At 51.9% G+C, this 21,347-nt stretch overlaps 1 protein-coding gene across 2 annotated transcripts in view; it reads left to right on the forward strand.

Annotated features, from left to right (window-relative positions):
* CSRNP1 (cysteine and serine rich nuclear protein 1) overlaps nucleotides 1-20,357 on the forward strand; it is a 31,725-nt gene extending 11,368 nt beyond the window's left edge. Inside the window, exons 2-5 of one of the 2 annotated variants that reach the window (XM_044424806.1) lie at nucleotides 7,130-7,333; nucleotides 12,995-13,254; nucleotides 14,329-14,625; nucleotides 15,995-20,357. In XM_044424806.1, coding sequence (XP_044280741.1) covers nucleotides 7,156-7,333; nucleotides 12,995-13,254; nucleotides 14,329-14,625; nucleotides 15,995-17,020 — 1,761 coding nt within the window. In that variant the 5' untranslated portion in view covers nucleotides 7,130-7,155 and the 3' untranslated portion in view covers nucleotides 17,021-20,357. Of the gene's footprint in view, nucleotides 1-5,231; nucleotides 7,334-12,994; nucleotides 13,255-14,328; nucleotides 14,626-15,994 lie in introns of those variants that run through there. The other variant, XM_044424805.1, reaches the window with a different exon arrangement.
* The last annotated feature ends 990 nt before the right edge of the window (nucleotides 20,358-21,347 follow it).

Raw genomic sequence — 21,347 nt, forward strand, 5'->3', positions numbered from 1 at the left:
ATTAAGTGAAGTACTCAGATGTTTTTGGAGCCATCCATATTTATAGGTGGGCCTTTAGGTTGCCCTGGGCCAGAACTGTGGCTGGTTATACTGGTTCGAATTTGAAGCAGCTGGAGCCTTGGGACTGTGCGTACGCAACAGTGGTGATGTTGCCGCAGACATTAAAATTCGGCACCTGATGTGTGCAGCCGTGCTCAGGGTCGCTGTGTGGCTTCTCCGGAACGCTCAGGTTCACACGTTGGCCCTGTATTGTACATAGTGCGGCGCTTGCATGTTCCAGATGGCGGCTGAGGCTGAGAAATGGCCGGCTGCTCTGCAGAAGCGGGTTTGGCTTTTCTCAGCCTCGAGCTCCCCCAGTGTGTTGGACTGCAACACCATGGCTCGTGCTGGCTGGGAACGATGGGAATTGCAGTCTGGAGTGCACCACTGGGGAACACTGGCCTAGCCAACTGGTCCCCGCCCCTGTTCAATAAATTACGGTTTTTGCATGGTGGGAATCTGTGGATTCTCTCCCCGCACCCTGCGCTTTGCAAAGAACCCCAGAAGAAGTGTAATGGAAAGAGCTGCAGCTTTGCTCTTCTCTGCCGCCGCTTTGCTGAGGTGGGAAGCTGCCCTCTGCAAACTTTACCTAGGCACCATTCCAGTTTAAACCAATAAAGCCAGGAGCTGAAAATAGGCCGAGGAATGGATGGGGTGAATAAGGGGAGAAAAATTACACTAAAAGCTTTTGCCCATTAATTAAGAATACAGCCTGGCTTGATCTGTGCATATTATATTGACAGCATCATAAAATAATGGAACTTGCTCTTTCCCCTCTTAAGTGCCCCTTTTCCTCATTCATCCCATTTCAGCAGAAATAATTTAAACTCTCTCTGTCTCTCCCTCACTCCCCCTCCCTCTTGTAAAGCCTGGCTGTCATTAGAAGTTGTGTTCTCCCCCAGAACACCTGGAGGGACTAATAGAGTGTGTCTGACCACGTGCAAAGTGCCTTTGTCCCTTCCAGCTTAAGTGTCAGGTCTGGTTGAAGGAGCACGTCTGAACTGGGTGCAGCTGCCTTTGTGAATGAAACTCTTCGGACCACACCTGAGCCATCATTCTCTCTGGCTGAGAATTGAGCTCAAAAGAGGAGGTTCACACATCACGCAGATGCAAAAAGCCTCATCAGCATTTGTCTCTGCAGAAGGCCAGTGCCAGCTTCCTCACGTGCGCACCTGTATGATTCATGCATGCGCAGGTGTGCTGTGTTGCACGCACGCACGCATGCGTCCTGTCCTTTCAGTGCATTCTTCAAGTGCATGTTGAACGTTCGTCGGGAGCAGGCCTGAGTGCGGAAATAAGGAACGTGCGGGGAATGAATGTTGCCTGCTGCATTGCACCCTGTTTGCTTCTACCCCCACCCCAGGGGTGCATGGTGGTAGAGGCCTGCTTGGAGAAATCCCCATGAGGCGTGCCGGGCATGATGCCTGCCTGGTGCAGCTCAGGAAAATGAGCCAAACCTGCTTAAAAAGTGCAGCCGTTCAAGGCAGGAGGAGGAGGAGGGCTTGCTTTCTGCCACACCAGTCCTCCCCTGTTGGGCTGCCCTGAATGAACTCCTTGCTTGTTCGCAGAGCGTGTGGCCGATCAAATCTTGGTCAGCTTGGCTGTGGCCTCCGAAAGCATGCAGGCGCCTTGTGCATTTACCTAGGTTGCCGCTCAAGCCAGGCAGGCAGGTTTGTGTTTTATATCCTCGTGGGGACCGTTGCCTTCTGCCCCTTCACCCCATGGCAAGGCAACACCTTCAGGGGAGTGGCATCAAAGGGGCACAGCTGTTTTGCTGGCACAGACCGGAAAGGCGCAGCTCACCCGTGCGCCCTCCACTTGCACGGGAATTTCCCCCTGAGCACCGTGCCTCCAGCTGCTTTCGATTCACGAGCCCTGCCAAAGCTCGATGGACCGCTTCCAAGGGGATAAGCCAGGTGTCTGCTAAAAACGTGTGCCGGAACTGACAGGAGGTGTCAGGGCTCCTCTGGATCGAGGCCAGAAAGCCAGGAAAGCCAGCCCACCTGGGGCCGCTGTTCCCTTTCTTGGAAGTAATGAGCTGGATCGCAACCAAGGGAGCGGCAGGTCAGCTGGGAGAAAGTCACTGCAGGCTGCAATCCTGCATGTCCGTACAAGGGAGTAAGCCCCATTGGATGCACTGGCACATACTTCAGAGTAAACACGCTTTGGATTGTCCTGTGCAGGAGGAGACTTTAACTGCCCCAACTTCCCTTGTTTCTTGCCACTTCCTAGTTACCTGCGTTTTCCCATCCCCTGGAGCACCCCTCCCACCTCCAGAGTCTATTAATGAATAGGCAGCCTTTTTTGGACTGCTGCTCCCACAATCCCTGACCATTGGTTGTGCTGGCTAGTGCTTATGGAACTTGTAGTACAGAGCATTTGGAGAACACCAGGTTGGCCAGTCCTCTGTCAAAGTACAGGATGGGTTTGCCCCTCTCCTGGCTGGGGCAAATGGGTGTCACGAGTGCAAGATGGAAATGCCAGACCTCTGGAGAGTTGGGGCTTTGAGGGTGGTGCCAGGCTGCTCTGAGCAGTGAGCCTTCCATCTGAGCGGCTGGCGAGGTCTGGCAGAGTCCCCATGGGGGGGGGGTGGTTCTGTGCCCAGGAAAAGAGGTGGGTTTCTACTGCATCAGCTCTCAGGTTGTGGCTGGAGTCCACTCGTGCGCAGGTCTTGCTTACCCCTGTGGAACAGATGGGTGTTACATTCAGAAGGAAGGCAGAACCTGCTGCCTTAATCTGTATCTTGTAATGCAACAAAAGTTTTCCACCATCGAAGGTCAGCAAAATTGCAGAGTAGTGCCTGCTTCTGGTGAATGTTTAACTTTTCTTGCAGCGAAAGCTGGCCTTTGGAAAAGCAGCTGTATCCTGCATTTAACCCTTGCAAATGCCATCTTCCAGGGGCTTTAAATGCGTGTTGACAGGGAAGGCACTTTGTGTGGGTTTCTGAAGACCAAGCAGATGTTCTGTTCCACCTTTGGGGCGGGGGGATGTTTCTCCACTGCTTAACATTCTTCTGTGCAAAAGTTTTAAAAACTTGAGAAGGAAATTTTGAATGCTGAAGTGTGATGTTGATCTTCGTATCCAGCAAAATGAGATACCCGAATGGGACTTTTCTACTAAGAACATAAGCAGGGATGGGGGTGTTTCTCGTCAATTTTTTCCTAACATTTAAAAAACTATTGCCCGTCTATAGCTAGAAAAACGGCACAGTAAGAAGAGAACAGCAGTAGAATCTGTCTCCCTACAATGCTAGTTTCCTTTGGCAGGTAGATGGCAAAATTGCAACCTTCTCTCCCTCCATCCCTCGTGTTTGGCACAAAGACTGAAACTGACCAGTCCATTAAACCACCTTGTTTTGCTGCCATGTGTAGATCCGAATTTGATTTGGGAGCTTTGCTGGGCATGCGTATGATGGAAACGGCAAACATCCCTGAGATGACCCAGAAATGGTTCTAGTTTAAGGTCAAAACTTTCTACCTTTGAAGGAGAGCCTCAGGTTGGGAAGTTGGGCGAGTCCAGCTTGGAGTCCAACTCGCAGCACACACCCAGCTTGCGCAAACCTGCAAACCTCCTCACAACAGCATCTTCGGTACATCGAAATGCAAGGGTGTGGTGAGGAGCATCTTTTCCTCACATCCTTTTTCCAGCCTGAGGGTTGAAAGGGGAGGCCGGTTTTCGCCCAGGCAGGCGACACCCCCTGAGCTGCCCCCTCCAGGCCCCTCCGTTCTGCTGTGCTGCAGCTGGTTGCGGATGGGATGGGCGGAGAGGTGAACTGGTGTGTGGGACTCTGGTCTGAGTCACTGTGTGAGTAATCGCTTTTGTGTTCATCCTGGCTCAGATAAACAGACAGTGAGTTAAGTAAGGAGCACCAAATGCAGGGATGTTTTTGAGGCTGAGGGAGCAGAGACCCTGCTGGAAAATTCTCCTCTGGACAGCAAGAAGCAAGAGCTGGTGAACCTCAAAAGGCTAGGTTCCCTTCTCCTTCCCCCAGTACCCCTGGGGAGTGTTGGTTGCAGCCGTTCTGGCTTGTTGGATGCCAGATCGGGGGGAGAGAGTTGTCCTGGTGCAGAAAGTCCCGTTTGATCCTCAGCTCTTCCAGGCAGGGCTGGGGAAGATCCTGCCTGAAACCCTTGGGGAACCAGTACCTTCCCATGTAGAAAGGACTGGGCTAGAAGGACCGGCTAGGTCAGGGGTCGGCAGCCTTTAACACTCGAAGAGCCATTTGGACCTGTTTCCCGCAGAAAAGAAAACACCGGGAGCCGCAAAAGTCTTTTGACCTCTAAAATGAAAATGACACTGCATATATTGTTTTTTACCTTTATGCGATGTATAAAAAGACTAGAGTGTGTTGCATTTATGTGCCGTGCTGGCGCGGATCAGCGGCTGCAAGCGATGGATTCAAGAGCCACGTGCGGCTCTGGAGCCGCAGGTTGCTCACCCCCGGGCTAGGGACATGCTGCTCCAGCCATGGCCTGAGGAAGCCCCTGCTGTCTTCCTGAAGCTAGTGCAGCGCTTTTGCTGATTTTGAGTGAGGAAGCTGGGCTTGCTTGGGCCTGCAAAGCATTGGGCCGAGCGCCATGTCGGTCCATCCCTTGAGCTAAAGAGCCAGGCTGGTGCGGTGCTGCCATGGGGTGGGGCCTGCTGTCGTGAGTGGGCGGGCCAAGCAACGGGGCCCCGCCTCCACGCAGGGCCTTTGGCGCAGCTGCGTCCTGGCGCTTGCAGAGGCGGCCTCTTGGGGGACTTCTAGTACCACCTGCTTTGGAGCAATATTTGCTAAAGCCGGCTGCTCTCCCTTCTGTTCTGTTCTGTTCTGTTCTGTTCTGTTCTGGGGGTAGCAGAAAACACCCTTCCCGTACCTTGTGACCCCTGCATGTGTTTACCTGCAACTTCTATCATTCCCAGCCATAATTCTTGGTTGGAAATGACAGGGATTGTAGTCCATCACATCTGGAGAGTGCGAGGTTTGGGGGCGGGCAGGGCTGGAGGACCACCCGTCTTTCCTATTTATTGCAAAAGGGTGTGAGGAAATCTTTTTCGGTGGGCATTGGAAGACCCCCTCCCCCAGTCAGTTCCTTGCCTCAAAGGACCACGAGGCGCCTTCAGGTTTTTGGAATGGATTCCAAAGACGTTGCGGGGCAAGGTCTCCACAAGCTGGGCTTGCTTGGGTCGCTGGGGGGTGGGGGGGCACGGGAGGCAGAGCAACGCTGCTCGGTGTCTTTGGCCTGGTTCCGCCTCAGCCGAGTCTGGGTGGCTCAGCCGAGCGGCACGTGGTGAAGGCCAGACAGACTTTGAGAGCGGCTCTGCCAGGGCTGGTCTTTCACCTGAGAGAAGCTTGGTTTCCTCCGCCGCAAGGGGAGGCCAGCTGGATGGAGTTCTCCGCTCGCTCGTAATTAGCCTCAGCTAATGCTGCGGCCACGTGGGAAGGGAGGGGATTAAAGGCAGAGCCCCGGCAGCTGCCAGCCGAACGTGAGGCGTCCTGCGGTGCTCCAGATCAGGTTCTGCAGAGTGGCTGGGTTCCCCCCTCGCCTCCGGCTGCTCCTCTGGCAGCTTTTCCAAGGGTGACGTTGGGAGAAGTGAAAGCGCCGCCCGCACAGCAGTGAGCCGACGAAACCCGGGCGATTCGTGCCTTGGGCCTCTTCTGGCCTGTCCCCCTCCGAACGACCATTTTGGCATTCCCTTTAGGGACCCAGAAATAACTTGCAGCACTGCAGCTTTGTGTTGAACCTCAGCACCCATCCTCCCCAGCACTACAGGCCATGCACAGCTGCCTGTCTCTTCTCCTTGGAGCAGCCACACAAGCTCCTGGATCAGCCTTCCCAAAGCCCATGTCCCCCAGATGTTTTGGATTAAAGCTTCTAGCATTCCTGGCACTTGACCTTGAGGGCTGGGGCTGATAGGCGTTGATGTCCAGAACATCTGGAGATGTCTTCATTGCCTGGGTAGATCAAGGCCTTCAGAAGGAAGAAGGGATCACTGGTGAAAGGCCCTCAAGAAAGGAGTTCTGCAAGCTGAACCCGTCCCTTGACCGTAGTGGTCAATTCCAGTGTTTTCTTCTGGTTACAGCTGGTCCTGTTGCGAAGGGTTGCAGGAGGACCTTCATGTTCCCCATTCCATTTTCTTCCCACGCTCGGTAGTGACCCTCATGGCTTCATTGCGCACTAGTGCAGCAGGTGTGCCTCACATTCAGAATGTCCCAGGTCAGGCACCTGCAGCTAAAGCATCAGGGTTGATAGAAAAGTTAATCCAGGTTGTTAATCCTGTATTAAGTCTGTTGCGGCCCCTCAGTTTTAGTGGATCATCTGTGAAATGGGCATCAAAATGCCCTCCTCCTTTGGAGGCATGGTGAGATGCTACTCATGCAACACTTTGCATACTCAGGTGCTTTAGAAACTGCCAGGGATGTTGGACAGGGCCGGTCTCTCTTCCCCTTTTGTCTCTCTGTTAGGGGCCTCATCGCAGTCCTGTTGGTTGTCAATTCTCCGTGTGTGTGTGAAAGAGAGAGAAAAAGAAAATTTAATAACAGCCAATCAAGGATCATTGTGCAGCTGCAATTCTTGCCAGCACTTTTCTGTACCAGGGAGTTCAGAATAATTCTGCAGGGAAATATGCTTGGGAGGAAAGCTTTGCCACCTCTCTAGAAAAAGGTGTCTTTTAGCACTTTGGGCAGGAGCACTTCTTTCTGCTTTGTCCCGCTGGCCAAGCAACTTGCAGGGCACCCCCAAAGTGCATTTCAGAGCTTTGTGGCAAAGGCAGGTGTCAATGAGAGGGGAGCTGCCCACATGCGTTGAGCGCATGCCTGAACAAGCCGCCTGGCTTGAACACGTGTGACGCACCTGCATCCTCTCCTCCATGCATGGAAGCAGGTCGGTGGTTGGTTAACCCAAGCTGGTACCCTCGCAACACCTTGGCTTGCAGGTCCCATCATCCCTGGCTGGCATGTGCTGGGAAACTTCCAGGTGGATGCTGGCATTGGGCTCAAGCAGCATTTAAAGAGCCTGCAGTTTCCTTCTCCAACCGGCTTTATCGAAAAGGCTTGTCCAAGTTGGCACCAACTGTTACTTACTGATGGCTGTTCCCCCCTCTCTTCCAGAGTTATATGAGACCTCCTCACTCACCATGACGGGGGTATTGAAGAGGAAATACGATGAATTGGAAGATGACACCCCCTACTCCTCCTCTTCCTCCTGTTCACCCTTCTCCTCGTCTTCCGCTTCTTCTGGCTGGGAATCGGACGAGGAAAACTCCCGAGGTGGAAGCATCAAGCCCAGCTTGACCTTATCCTCCGATTTCACCCGTAAGTGTCTGTGTGCGTGCTCAATCATCCAAGTCTGCCTTTCCTCCAGGGAGCCGCAGAGAGTGCGCACAATCCCGCTCTGCCTAGTCCGGCCCTCGCCACAGTATCCTGGGGGCTGGATCCAAACGTAGTCCTGCCTGGAGTAAACTTGTCAAAATGGATGGCAGTTGAGTTTCTCATGACTGCTACATGTATGGCTAACAGTTTGGATGGACCATCATTGTTGGGATATACTAGGATATTTCTTTAGGATGTGGCCCTATGCCTGTTAAGCAGAAAGAAGTCAACCAGCCATGGGAGTTGTAGGATTTCTTTCTGCCCAAACAGGCAAAAGCTGGCACCCTTAAAAATGTATCTGTTGCCCTTCGAGGTGGTTTATGGTAAGTCAAGGACAGTAGAGTTTGAGCCAATGAGAGTAAACAAGAATACTTTTCATTCTCGGCTAGAGGACAAAGACTGTCTAATCTGAGTTAAGTGATTCGTTTTTTCAAGAAAGTGTTTCTGAAGTGAGCAATGAAATACTGGCAAATTACCCTTAGGCACAGTGGGTTAATCTTTTTTATTTTCTTAAACTGGCTGATTGGATACAAACAGAATCCAGTTCTGGGTGTTTCAGTTTACTCAGCAAAACAGGCTGAGTCTGCTCCATTGATGTCTTCGGTCTGTGTTCAGCTGAACTGCTGGAGAGATTCTTCCAGACACTGACCCATTTCGCATCTTTTGCTCAAGTCCGACATGAACTGTTAGGGCAACATCCTGTAGAAATACCATCTGCTCCTCACCCAGGGAAGAGCAATAGTTTTAATCGATATATCTTGTCTGGGGCCACTGGGAATACTTTGCTTCTCAAGTCCACTTAGCAGTCGTTTGCAGACCTGCTGCACTCTCAAAATGCTTTGAAAGTCTTGATAACAACAAAGGATCTCTTTCTTTTTGTACTTTGCCTTTTGTGCCATAACAATGAACTTTCTGTGTTCCAAGTCATCTTGGAAAAAAGCACTGCAGGTAGGTGGAGGGGAGAAGGGAGACTGCAGAAACAAAGATGATGAGGAAATTATTTTTCTGATATTTCTTACTATTGATAGTGAGGGTGAATTATCCTGCAATAGCAGAAATGCTTTGCTTTGTTTTCTCTCCTTTCTGTATGCATCTTGATAATGAATGAATCTTTCATTTGATATCGCTGAGCAAAATCAATGATAGAAATGCCAGCAGACTGGCAGAAATCTTTCCTCCTTTATTTTTTGACATTTCTATATTGCCACAAACCCATAAAGCACAACATAACAAAGTGTATATAAACATCTAAAATGACAGCATAAAAGCAAAACCAGAATACACCCTAGCACCAAAATACAACATCTTTTAAAGCCATAGAAGCTGAAACACTAAAATGCCTGCACAATAAGCTTCCACGTGGCACCAAAAAGACCACGGAATGCAGATTCCCAGGCAAGCTTCTTTGAGAAGCTCATTCCACCGCTGCGGTGCCACACCAGAAAAGGCCCTGCTCTGAGCAGACAGCTGGAAGATGGTGCTAAGGCCTGCAGAGTATATACGGCAGGACACCATCCTTAAGGCAACCTGGCCCAACGTCATTCAGGGCCTTAAAGTGAACACTGGTGCTTGCAAGTTGGGCCCAGAAAGCAGGTTGAGGATCAGAGCACTGGCATTCACAGAGCCTCGTCTGGGCCCAGGTGAAGTTTCTGGACCACTCAAAAGCACTGAAAGTATAACTAGCAGTAGAAATCGGAACTTCAGATTACCGGAGCCTGGAGAAGTGTAGCCGTGCAGTTTTTGTCTAGGGAGAGCCCTTGTTGAATATCACCCTCGCGGAGGCCTGCAGTGTGGGGTTGTCTAACTGAGCTCCAGAGTGCCCACAGCGGCCGGGGCAGGGTCCCTGTGCCTCACACCTTTGCCAGGAGCTTGGTGAGAAAAGTGCAAGGAACGCGCAGGTCTGTTTGCTCTGCGGATCCTTCCCAGACCTGCTGCTCCTGCATTTGCTCGTGCAACTTTTCCTGTAACTTTTTGCAAAGCTCATGAAAAAAGAGGCGGGGGGGATCACTTGTCTTTGAAACAGAATGTGCAAAAACAGTTAAATCCATATTTCTGCAGGGGTCATGGAGGATTAAGTTGAAAATGGAGCCGCAGCTTAAATCACTGAAGCTTTCTCCCAGGAGTGTTGCGGATAGCGGATTCTGTTTTGTGCAGGGTCAAGGCGGTGGTACCTTAAATGTCTCCGTTTGCCTTGGCACCTGCCCTTTGTGGAAGGAGGGCGGGATGTGGAAATCTGGCCACTCCAGAGGCTGCGTTTTTAATCCTCTGCTCACAGATTCCTTAGTGGCTGTTGCACTCCGTTCTCCCCCAGAGAGGCTTCGGCCTCATTTATTTAATATAAGGAAGAGTTGTGCCAATTTTAAGTAAATGGATTCCAGATCGATCCAGCTAAACCAGCACAAATGTGTATCACGGATGCACTTACATTGGTTTGACCCCGCGCCTCTCCCATTTAATTGAATTCAGTAAATTGCCAGCTTAGGCTAAACTGCTGGAAGCTGAGCATGTGCCGTTATTCATCGTCGAGGGGGGAGCCGTTTCTGTCTTTGCAGGAAAATGATTTCGCTAGGATTAGGGATGCTGTGACCCATCTCTGCTGTTCGGAGCCGCGTTGGGTTTCTTCGGCGTGTGCGATAGAAATAAATAGTTTAGAACAAAGGGCTCGGCAGACTCCTACCGCATGTTGCTGGGTGTGCACCAATCTGCATATTTTGGCTACATGCACCTGATTTGCATGCTATTTGCATAGCCACAGCGGGGGCCAGGCCACAGCTGGTGGGCATGCTGAGTTTACTTTGGTGATGGCGTTCTCTGAATCCGCAGCCCCGAATGTGGAAAGTGGATCCTGAAGTGGGGTGGGCACAGGATGTCTCCGTTCGGAGCTGCATTTTTTAGCATTTGGTTTGGGAGCTTTGCGTGGGCGTTCTGCCCTTCACACAGCTCAGGAATTCCAGGGTTGGCTTCTGATAGTGGAGGCACAGTTGAACACCTTAAAAGCAATGTTTCTAGCCCTTATGACAATGACAGCGGCTTGTATTTTGTTTGCTTGGTGACATTTAAGATGCCGGGGCATCTCCATGCCCCCCCCGCCCCCGTGGGCAGCGAGTACAGAGGACACAGTGCACAACAAACACCTGATCGAGCTTTTTGTTGTTGTTGTGGCTTACCACAGAAGCTGCCCGCTTCAGTTGCCTGGCTTATCTGGGTCTGGAATTCTGTTTTTCCTCCCAGGGGATGCCTGGCTCAGGCTATCGGCTCCGCCTGTCACTTTTTGCTCTGTTGCGTCTTCCCTTCTGCAGCCAGCCAGGTCGGCTCAGCCCACTCTGTAGGGCCCTGGCTCAACGTTTGCATTTGGCCGGCTTCCAAAGGTTCGCGGAGAGCAGCAGTGCCCCTGTGGAAGCGATGGCCTTCTGCAGAGGCCCGTTTTGGGTTGCCATGGCCACTTGAGGTGCAGGTGATTTCTGAGGCAAGAACCTACTTGGTGGTGGCACCCTAGACTCTGCAGCCCCCTTTCCCGGGAGATCTGCCTGGCTTTCTTGTGAGCTGCCTTGAGAACACCTGTCTGAAAGAGTGGGTCCCCAGAGATCAGGTGTTGCCCTATTTCTCTTGGAATTCTTAGCTAGGAGCGGAGCTGATGCCCCTGGCAGCTTTGCTAAAGGCCATAGAGGCGCGACTGCCTGCAATCCCAAGACATTCGTTTGTGGGGCTAAGCAAGAGGGGCAGCGGAGACAAAGAGCTGGCTGAGGCGCCAGCCCCAAACCCACCTTTCTGGTGCTCAGCAGTCCCTTTGTGTCTTTTGTGTTGGGGTCGGGCAGCTCTGGGGGGGGCTGGCTTAGTGCTGTTCAGGCGGGCACGGCCGAAGGAGTCACACAACTCCTGCCGCAAGCCGGTCGCAGGGCTGTGCTCACGTCTGGGAGCATCTCGGCGATGAGGCGCCGCCTTTGATCTGTGCTCCTGCGTGTTCTCGTCCCTGCAGTTTATGGGCCACACTGTGTCTCTCCCCACCTGCACCCCCCCTTAAAAAAATCTGCCTGAGCTTTAAAAATTTGCATGGGCAGAAGCAGGAAGCCCCCGAAGGCAGCAGCAAGGTTACATGGCAAGCTTTTCTGAAATGCACCCCATGGGCGGCACGGAGCTGGCCTGTTTACGCCGGGATCACCTGGCAGCAGAGAAGGGCGACTGCAGCTGTTCTCAGATCAACCCCCCGAGAGCAGAGCTGTAGCTTCACCGTTCCTCTCAGTGGGCAGCAAGAGAAGCCGCCATCTCCGCCGCCTCCAAGCAGCTGTTTTGCTGCTGATCTTGTTCTTCTGCAAGCTTCGGCAAGAACACTGTTTGGGTGTCTGCGTTTCCGTATTTCTGTGCAGGCCCTCTGAGTCTCTTGGCTGATGGCACACAGATGTCACCCGTAGAGAGTTACAGGAATCCGCGATGCATATTTCAGGCCCCCACCCCAGTTGTTCGTGGGAGACGCGCTTCCCTCGAACCCGCACAGCAGCTGCTACCGTGTGGGAATGCTCAGCAGCACAGCTTCATAGGTGTGTGTGGGCAAGAGCTGGCCCAGGCACACGGCAGCATCTGGCGCGGGCCTTGGGGGACCGTCAAGTTCCTGTACATGTGCATTGCAGGGGAGCCTGTTGGGGGACAGTCCGAGCTAGGGGAGGCTGCTGCTTGCTTGTCCTGACCCAGGGCTTGGCAGGGAAGCCCTTCAGCAAGCCCGTGTGCCCCCCATCCTTTCTTAATCTTCATTTTGGGATGATGAAAAGAATGCCGGACTACCTTATAGGGCTGTTGTGAGTGCTAAGGAGCATTAGATGATGTATTTACTATCTTGCAACAGTGGGTTTGCCGGGGAGGGGGGTTCCTGGGAGAGAGGGCAGGTCAAAAAACCCAAGAACATCCACAGAAAAAGAGGCCGTTCCCTGTGGCAGCATTGGCTGATTTCGTTTTGTTCTTCTGCAAAAGTTTTCAATGAATTTTATTAATTGGAGAGCCACTTGGAGAGCACAGTCAAAGAGTGGGAAGACAAGCCTGCCAATTACCTTGTGCTCTTCTTCCCATGTGCGTCTGTGAAAGAAACCACTTGTTGCAGCGGTCAGAGTGTTGCGTGGTTTTGGGGGGTGGGTTGGGGTGCAGAGGCCAGCTGCTGGCTTGGACTCCCCCTCACCCTTTGCCAGTTTCTTTAAAAAGCTTTTAAAAACCGGAACCGGATGAACGTTTTGCCTATGTCCTGTACTTCTGGCATAAGAGTTGGGGTTTTCCATGGTGGGGGATTCAAGCTTGCACCTTTTTCTGGTGTGCAGCACACTGTGCGGATGATGAGGTACAAAACCTGCCTGCATGCCTTTTTCGGCAGAAAGAGAACATGCAGGAGGGGCCCAGTTTCTGCCTGTGCAAACAGGCCCCCCCAGCCCCCCCCCAGGGTAACCTCTGCCGCTTGTGGAGCTCCCAAATCCTGGCTTTGTATGCGTGAGGGTTTTTTAAAGGAAGTCCCTAACTTTCATGGGAGTGGAGCCCTGCTGTGTAGGCTCTTGGAAGCCGGCCTTGTGAACCTCTCTGCACGGAGCGATTCCTGGCACTCACCGCCCTCCCTTGTTCTCTCTTCAGCGGCGTCCATCCTGAAGAAGAGCAAGCGCCTGAAACGGAACAGCGTGGAGTTCGACCGGGTCACGGTCTTCTACTTCCAGCGCTGCCAGGGCTTCACCAGCGTGCCCAGCCGCGGGGGCTGCACCCTCGGCATGGCCAGGAGGCACGGCTTCGCCCGGGAGTTCACACTGGCGGAGTTCTGCAAGGAGCAGGAAGCGGTTCGGCGGGAGAAGCTCAAGGAGCGGCTGAAAGAGGAGAAACTGGAGGCCTTGAAGTGGAAGGTGAGTGGTGGGGAGGTGCTCTGGGGGTCCCCGGTGCAGCTAGCTCTCGGCGCCTGTGGCTAAACGGATTGGGGGTGTAGCCCGTGGCGAGCAAGCATCACCGGAGCGGGGCCGCCGCCAGCACAGGCAGGGCCAGCTGCGGGGCACCAGGAGCCTGGCCTCCAGCAGGGCGTCCTTCCCAGCAGCCCCCGTAGCATCTGGCCGTGCGAACGGGCCCTTCACGAAGGCGAGGCGGCTTCAGTGTGGGAGGAAGGATGCGGCTCTTCGTAATCCGCATGAACTGGTAAAGCAGTTCTTCCAGCCTGGTGTCCTCCAGATCTGTTGGACCACCATGCCCATAAGCCTCAGGCCAGCGCATGGGAGTTGTAGTCCAGCACAGCTGGAGGAGCCCATGGATGGAGGTCGCCGTTCCCCGCAGCTCCGCGGTCGGTCCTGTGACACGGTACCCGACGTTGCGATGGTGGCCATGGGCTGCCCGCCTCCCGATGGGCTGCTCTCGAGGGTGCAGTCAGTGGAAAGGGCTCTGGCTGCGGTCCTTGATGGGGGAGCGGAGGCAGGCGGGAGAGGTGAGGAAAGGATGCACGGGGCCGTTCCCGTCTTCTGCGGTGGGAAAATGGAAGAGGCAGGAGCCCAGGAGGGAGGCAGCGTGGAAGGAATGCGAAGAGAGGAGAGCCGTTTGCGGGGAAAACCAGCGTCCCCCGTTTGGTTGACGTAGCCAGCCCACTGCGTGGCTGCAGGCCTCTTCAGCCTCTGCTTTTCGCACAGTGGCCCAGTGTGGGCCGTCACGGCTGAGCTGGAACCTGGTCCCAGGCTGCCCTAAATCTAATGGGTTCGTCTAAGTCTAGCGCTCTGTGATAGCCTTCCCCAGCCTGGTGTTCTTCAGAAATGTTGGGCCTCAGCTACCATTAAGCCCAGCCAGCAAGGCATGCTGGGAGTTGTAGTCCACACTGGAAAGGCCCCAGGTGGGGGAAGGCTGTTGCACCACAGTCGGGTCACTACCTGGGGAAGGAGTCAGGGTTCAGGTGCAGCCTCTTCACCAACACAGCTTTCCCTGCCATTCCCTTTTCCAATCAGTTGACCATGAATGGTACGAAAGAGTCTGAGGAGGCCAACCAGCTTACCACGGAGGACATCTCGGAAGAGGACATCGACGCCAGCAGCCTGGACCCCGAGGAGGGCTTCTTCCTCCAGCCCTACCCCGCCAAGAAGAGGCGTGCTCTGCTCAAGGCCATGGGCGTCAAGAAGATCGACAAGGAGGAGAAGCGGGAGCTGCACAGCATCCGCCTCTCCCGGGAAGACTGCGGCTGCGACTGCCAGGAGTTCTGCGATCCGGAAACGTGCAGCTGCAGCTTGGCGGGAATCAAATGCCAGGTATGTGGCTCTCCCTTCCGCAGCTGGGACCGTGCGCAAAACGGGAAACCGGAGTATCTGAGCAGGACACACCGGTGCCCCCTCCACGAGGAAGTGGCCCCCTCATTGGCAGAGGGTGAGCAGGGCAAGGGCATCTCCGCTCCGAGCTGCCCCTGGGGGGTCTCTTTGGGGCTCATCGCTCTGCATTATGTCCCTGGTCCAGTTGGTGATGCTAAAGGGAAGTGCAGGTGTGCCTAAAGTGTGACTTGGCACGTCTGTGGCGGAGCTGAGGCGAGCGTCGAGAGATGCTCTGGTTGCTTCCTCCAACTCCGTGTCCTCTGCCCCCTGCTGGCCCTCCTCTTCCTCAGCCCCTTGTTCGGTGGCGGAGTGAACACCTGTAGGCAAGGAGCACAAGCAGGTGGTGCTCTCCATGCACAGAGGCGTTACTGGACAATGTCCTCCTGGTTGCGGCCACTAAACTGTCTTGTCCCAGTTGCAGAACCAGTAGGAAAACCTTTACAAATTCAGCTCTTGCAGGGATTGATTTGAAATGTAGATCTCTGTTTACCTTCTGGACCACGAGTGGCCAATTGGTGGCCCTCCAGATGTTTTGACTAACAGCTCCCTTCAGCCCGAGCCAGCAGAGCCACAGGGTATGGGGTCATGGGCATTGTAGTCCAAAATGCCTGGAGGGCAGCTGGTGGCCTATCTTTGAACTAAGCCACCTAGGCCAGAATGACTTAGAAAAATGCCTGGAGGAGGAAGAGGACGATTACGACACTGCATTTATACCTCGTCTTTTTTCCTCTTGTGAGGAACCCAAGGCAGCTTACACAGCCCCACTTTATCCTCACAGCAACAACCCTGTGAGGTAGGCTGGGCTGAGCATCTGTAACTGGCCTAGCATCACCCAGTGACCTTTATGGCTGAATGGGGACTAGAACCGGGATCTCCTGGGTGCCCCGTGCGCTGGTCTGGCAGCGGCCCTTCACATGGAGCATCTCCAGGCAGCGCGTCGCCCTGCTGAATCGACGTTGGCGGGAAAGGCTTGTGGCTTCCTGGAGCCGAGCCTGGCTTGGTGTCAGTTCTGGGCCATAAGTGAATCACTCCACATAATTAGGCCTGTCTGCCTTCTTTTAAAAAGCAAGACGACTCCTTCCCATGAGCTGGGTTCACATGCGCTCTCTCAAAAGTGCTGTTTTGTGCATGACGTGTGAGTGAACCATGGGGCACAAATTGCCATGTGTGAAACTTCCCTGCTGCCCACTCAGATAGCTCAGCCGCGGGACTAGGCCCTCTTTGGCTGAGCATCCGGTGCAAGGAGAGAGCACTTGGGAATGCGTGTGAGATGAGCTTCCGCGTGGCTAACCCCGGGTGTCTCTGCCCCCAGATGGATCACACGTCGTTTCCGTGCGGTTGCACCAAAGATGGCTGCGGGAACACGGAAGGGAGAATTGAGTTCAACCAGGCCCGGGTGCAAACGCACTTCATCCACACCATCATGAAGCTGGAACTGGAGAAGAACCAACAGAGCGGCGAGAGGAACCCTGCGGCGGAGCCCACCTTCAGGGACCGGCCCCATCCCCATCCCCATCCCCTTGGGTGTCCGGTGGGCAAGGCGGCCTTTGAGGAGAGGGCTGTGCCCCTGGCCCCAGCCTTCCAGTTCAGCACAGACCTGGAGGCGATTGGGGAGAACAGCTGTGGCAGCGACATGACCGACTCCTCAGTGTCCTCCGCCCAAAGCGAGGACCTGGAGGAGCAGTACGAAGCCGCCCCATCCGAGAAGTCGCAGTCGGACGTGGATGACGACGGCCTGGCCCGGATCCTCCACTTCAACGATTCCGACGCCGAGGACGACAGCAGCACCGCCAGCAGCTGCCAGGACAACCTGAGCTCTTTCCACCCCACCGGCTTTTTCAGCGTGGACGTGGAGAGCCAGCACGCCACCCACGCCGCCGGGCGCTCGCTGAGCCACTTGCCGACCATCACGGAATGCCTGGATGAGAACGCCAACCAGGGGGAGAGCTGCTTTCTCGGGGAGCCCTCCGCTGGGCCCCTCTGTGGGGGGATCTCTTCCTGTGCGCAGCCTTCCTTGGTGGATCAAGATTCCAAGAGTTACACAGACCTGAGCCTGTCCTCGGACTCTCTGGATTTTTTCCAGTCTTTCTCGGATTACAACCTGGGACCTCTTTACAACTCCTTGAAGGAGTACGAGAACTTGGACAACTTCTCTGCTCTGCAGCTTCAGCTGCCAAACTTCCCCAGCTTGTCCCAGCCTGGGGATCAGAGCACCTGCTTTCTGGAGTCTCTGATTGGCTTGTCTGAATCTGTCCCAGAAACCCCTGCGCCTTTTACAGACAATCAGCTTCTGGAAGATGCTATTAAGTCATCGCTCATGGAAACAGTGAAGGTTTAACTTTGGTTCTTTTTAAGAAATGAGGTGGAGGAGAGCCCTACATGGGCTAAAACCCCATCATGAATAAACAAACTCTCCTTGTAAGAGGCAGAAATGTGACAGCTCTAACTGAGCAAATTTAAAGTTTTGCTCCTTTTGGACACTTTGGGCAGTGGGGTCGGGGGAACTGCAGCTACAATCAGTTTTCTTACTGCTTGTGCAAAAATATTGGCCTTTTCCTGGCATGGGAGGGGTGGGGAGGGTGGGCAAAAACAGAAGAAAACTTTTGCAAAATAAACACAATTTCCTTGCTTTTGTATGGGGTTGGGGGAGGGAGACCTTGTGAAAAGTATTCCTTGTGTTTTAACACGGCGGATCACCCACAGAGCACCTTCTGCAAACATTTTCAAATGTTAGCAGATAATTTTTTCAAACGACTTTGGGAATTATATTTGTAATTATATTTATTGTGGCATTCATTTGCTCAAAAAGCAAGCTCTTGCTTACATGGGAAAACGTTTACAGAAAAAAGAGGCCCATACACTATTCTAGAGACATCTTTCCCCCATCCTCTTATTTATTGCAAAATTGCAATTTTAAGTAGCCACCGAAGCTTGAACTGAGCAAGAGAACTTATTTAAATTAGTAATACCTCAGATGTATTATGTGTACAATCATATTTTTTGCATAATATATCTGTATTTATTTATTTGTTCCTTTTTCATACCTGAGTAGCACTGAGTGTTGGCCAAGGACCTGAAAATGAGGTCACGTCCTCGGCAACCCGGGGCTTAAAGGCTGTTCTGTGTTGGGTGCCCTATTTGTTTTTGTTTTTATTTTCTTTTGGCTGAAAAACCAAGAAATCACTTTCAAGGTGACCAAAGGCATTTGGTCGTCCGTCTTCTGCTTAAGCCGTACATCTACACTACAAGCTTAAAATCCTGTTTCGTTCCCTTGGATTCTGCAAGAGAACCTTGCGGACAGACCGTGCAGTCTCAGAAAGGGGTTGAGAAGCCCCCACTGCAGAGGGTCCTCACGGGGGACGGGGTCTGCTGAACTGATTCTGAATCTGTTCAGCTGTGCAGAGCAGAGGCAGGCCATGATGGAGCGTTACGGGCCTCTCCATGGTCTTCTTTCTTGCATATGGGCAGCCCCGCATCCTGTCTCTGACGGTGAGGCGTCATGCAGTAAGAGGGCTCGCCCTTACGGGAACTCACAGCCATGGCTAAGAAGAACATTTGAGCCTTGGGCAGCCAAAGTGTGGGGCATTCCAACGCTGCAGCAAAGCGAAAAGGCACGCTCCGTTCTTCCAAGCAGTCCTGCATCTGTCGAGAACTCCTGTGCTTCAGTTTCAGGAGATGGGCTGTGTGTTGTTATGATTCAAGAGAATAAATGAATCTTGGTTTGTACCATTCCATTCTTGTATAAGACTTGTAGCTGTGTGTGTGCTGTCCATGATTCTACTGTGGGTGAGTAATAAAACCTTAAACTATTAAGAAAAAAAGAGAAAAGAAATGGTATGAATTATTTAAAAAAGAACAAAGGTTACATTGTGTTGTAAATTATTTTCTAATTTATTTAATTTACCGAAGGACTTGGCCATGAGATCTTTACAGAACAGATCTAATCTATTTATGGTACCTTGATACACAGAAGAGCCCAGGTCTAAGTGCTTCTCTGTTCTTGGAAGTGGAAAGGGTGTTTTATTAAAGGGAGAGAGAGAAATCCAAACCAGACACTGGCCAAAGGAAGTTATTTATAGAAGGTACACAAATCATGGCACATTTCTCATTTTTGCTTTTATATTACTATTGAAATCTAAAAGGTCACAAATATATATCGACTTATAAGTAATTGGTTAAGATGAACATCTAGTTCAGGCTTCCCAAAGGCAGTGCATTACAGATGTGACTACAATGCCCATAATGCTCACTGTCATGTGGTTAGTACATGAGGCCTGTGCAATGTGTATTGATCCAGTCTGTTTGTTTCAGATGCTCTGTCTCTGTGATCCTTCAATCGAGCAATAGCCGCTTCTGAAAAGTAGCTGGGTAGATTGTAGTTGCTATTATTGGGCAGCTTACGTCCTTTGAGGGAAGCAACCTTGAGCAGAATCTGTGCACCCCCGGCCCCCACTCCAGCTCTGCTCAGCGCTCATTTCCGTGAAACATCTAGGGGCACAACATGTTCGCACCCACCTGGTGGTGTCTGGACTGAATCACAACCCTCTCTCCCCCTTGAACTGCCACTCTCAAAAATCAGAGAAGCTACTTGGAACAGCTGAAACGGAATTAATAATCAGAAGGTGTAACAGGTGGCCATCTCTCACAGAATTCCCTTCGGCAAGAAGAGATGGATTGTTTTGGTTGGCTTGATGGCTGGATAGACCCTTCCAGTGCAGTTGGGCTAGACTGGACCACAGGACTGTTTTGGCGAGGAGAAAATGGGCATCCTTGCATGTCTTAGATGATAAAGTTTCACTTTAACTTTTCCACAAAGTACCCAGCATTTCTTACACACTGGAACCCTTTGGGAAGACTTTGCCCCTTCTGGTCTATGCAAAGAAATCTCTTTTTAAAAGTGTAGTTAAAAGAACATCTCTCCAGAACAATGCAGCATCCAGTGCAAAAGGGCAATTCCTCTGTGAGCAATTAAAAAGAAAAAGTATTTAACTTTAAAATATAGATCTATATCCCTGTTTTTATTTAATTGGTAATTTTTATTTAGCCTATATTAAATATTGCTTTAAAATATGTTTGGTACTGTTTTGAAATTTGGGGGGGGGCACTAAAGCAACAGTTCTTAGAACATTCCTATGTTTCTCTGCGTATATGTTTATATACGTTGTTTTAAAACGAATATTGGGAGACGGGGAGGAAAAATTATCTCCAGCCTTCATTGTTCCCCTTGATTTGATTCACTTTATGCTGGTGCCAAGCATTCCTTCCTCACCCCCCTGGGTGCACTGAATTGTAAATATATATACAAAAAATATTTTCCCCCTTTCTGTATCTTGTATAAAATGTTGCCCTGTTCAGGCAGTTTTTCTTTAAAAACAAACAAAAATAAAACTTGGTATTTATTGACACAATCTGTAATTCTCTATTGATTGAAACACTTTGGTTTCAACAGCTTTGTTTGCTTTCTTTGTGTATATATTGTGCTTAAGTTGCTTAAAGGTACAAGTTAAAATGCTTTTATTTTTATCTCTCTCTTCCTCCGTTTTTATTTGTAGTTAAAAAAAAAAATCCAACCAACAAAGCGTTATCTGCCCACACACTGCTGTCTCTCATTTCATCCAAGTGATATGAAGAAAATTTCATTACACTGTCAATAAAAACAACTTTTGCTTTGGAAATACAGCTCTCTGTACTTCTTCATGACTCTGGGGTGAAGTTGTGGGCTGGTGGGCAGGGCTTGCGGGGTGGAAGGTTAATGAAGATTGAATTTGTGCCCCTGTGAAGACCTTCCGAGGCCCCGCGGAAGTTGCTGCAAGATTCCTTTCTTTGCTTCTTGCCGCCCAGCTCTGCCCGCTTATCCTTTGTGTCTGCAGCAGCGGAGCGAAGGCAGAACTGGGGTGAAGGACGCCCCCTTCCTGGGGTGCGAGGCAAGCTAGATAATGCATAGGCATCAATATCCAGTTAAAGAACTGGTTGCACGGGAGAGGTGCTTCGTGGTTTTAAAAATGCAGCTGTCCCCTGCAGGGAAGAACCTGCCTTGTCTTAATCCTGTTGCAAAAAAGAACCGAGTGCGTTGGGGCCATTGGTTCCTCTGGTGCTGGTCTGCCTTGGCCTTTGACGTGCTGGCAGGGAAGCGGGCGGGGGGGGGGGGCTGCCTTCCTTCATACTGCCTGGCAATGGTTGTCTAGGGTTTCAGACCAGGGACTTTCCTGGCACTGCCAAGAGATCCTAGAGAGGGGAAACGAGCACTTTGGACATGCTCCGTGCCGTCAAACACTGCAGGGAGCTTGCGCTCTGCATGCTTTCTCTGGAAGTGCACTGGGTGTTGCTTTTGGGTGGAGCTGGAAAGAGGCTAATCTCATCTGAACATGGGAAGAACACTCAGAAACCGGTGCATGCTTGTTTACTGCTTTTACCACCCTCTCTCCCTCGCTGCCAAAATGAGCATGGCCAGCGGAGCCAGAACACCTTTTGGGAATGCTAGTGATGTCTTCCACACAACACCCCATCCCAGCACGGCTTCCCATAGGTTTGAGAATGTATGCCGATCCCGATCCCAGGCATAGGCGAAATGACGTAGGATCTCCTCTCCACAGGCAGAGTTATACACGACCTATTTCTCCTGCCACAAGTAAAATTTAACCCAAATTTTCTCCTTCGAATCCTTT

Source organism: Varanus komodoensis, unplaced genomic scaffold, assembly GCF_004798865.1.
Source record: "Varanus komodoensis strain SLA01 unplaced genomic scaffold, ASM479886v1 scaffold15, whole genome shotgun sequence".
Classification (NCBI taxonomy): Eukaryota; Metazoa; Chordata; class Lepidosauria; order Squamata; family Varanidae; genus Varanus; species Varanus komodoensis.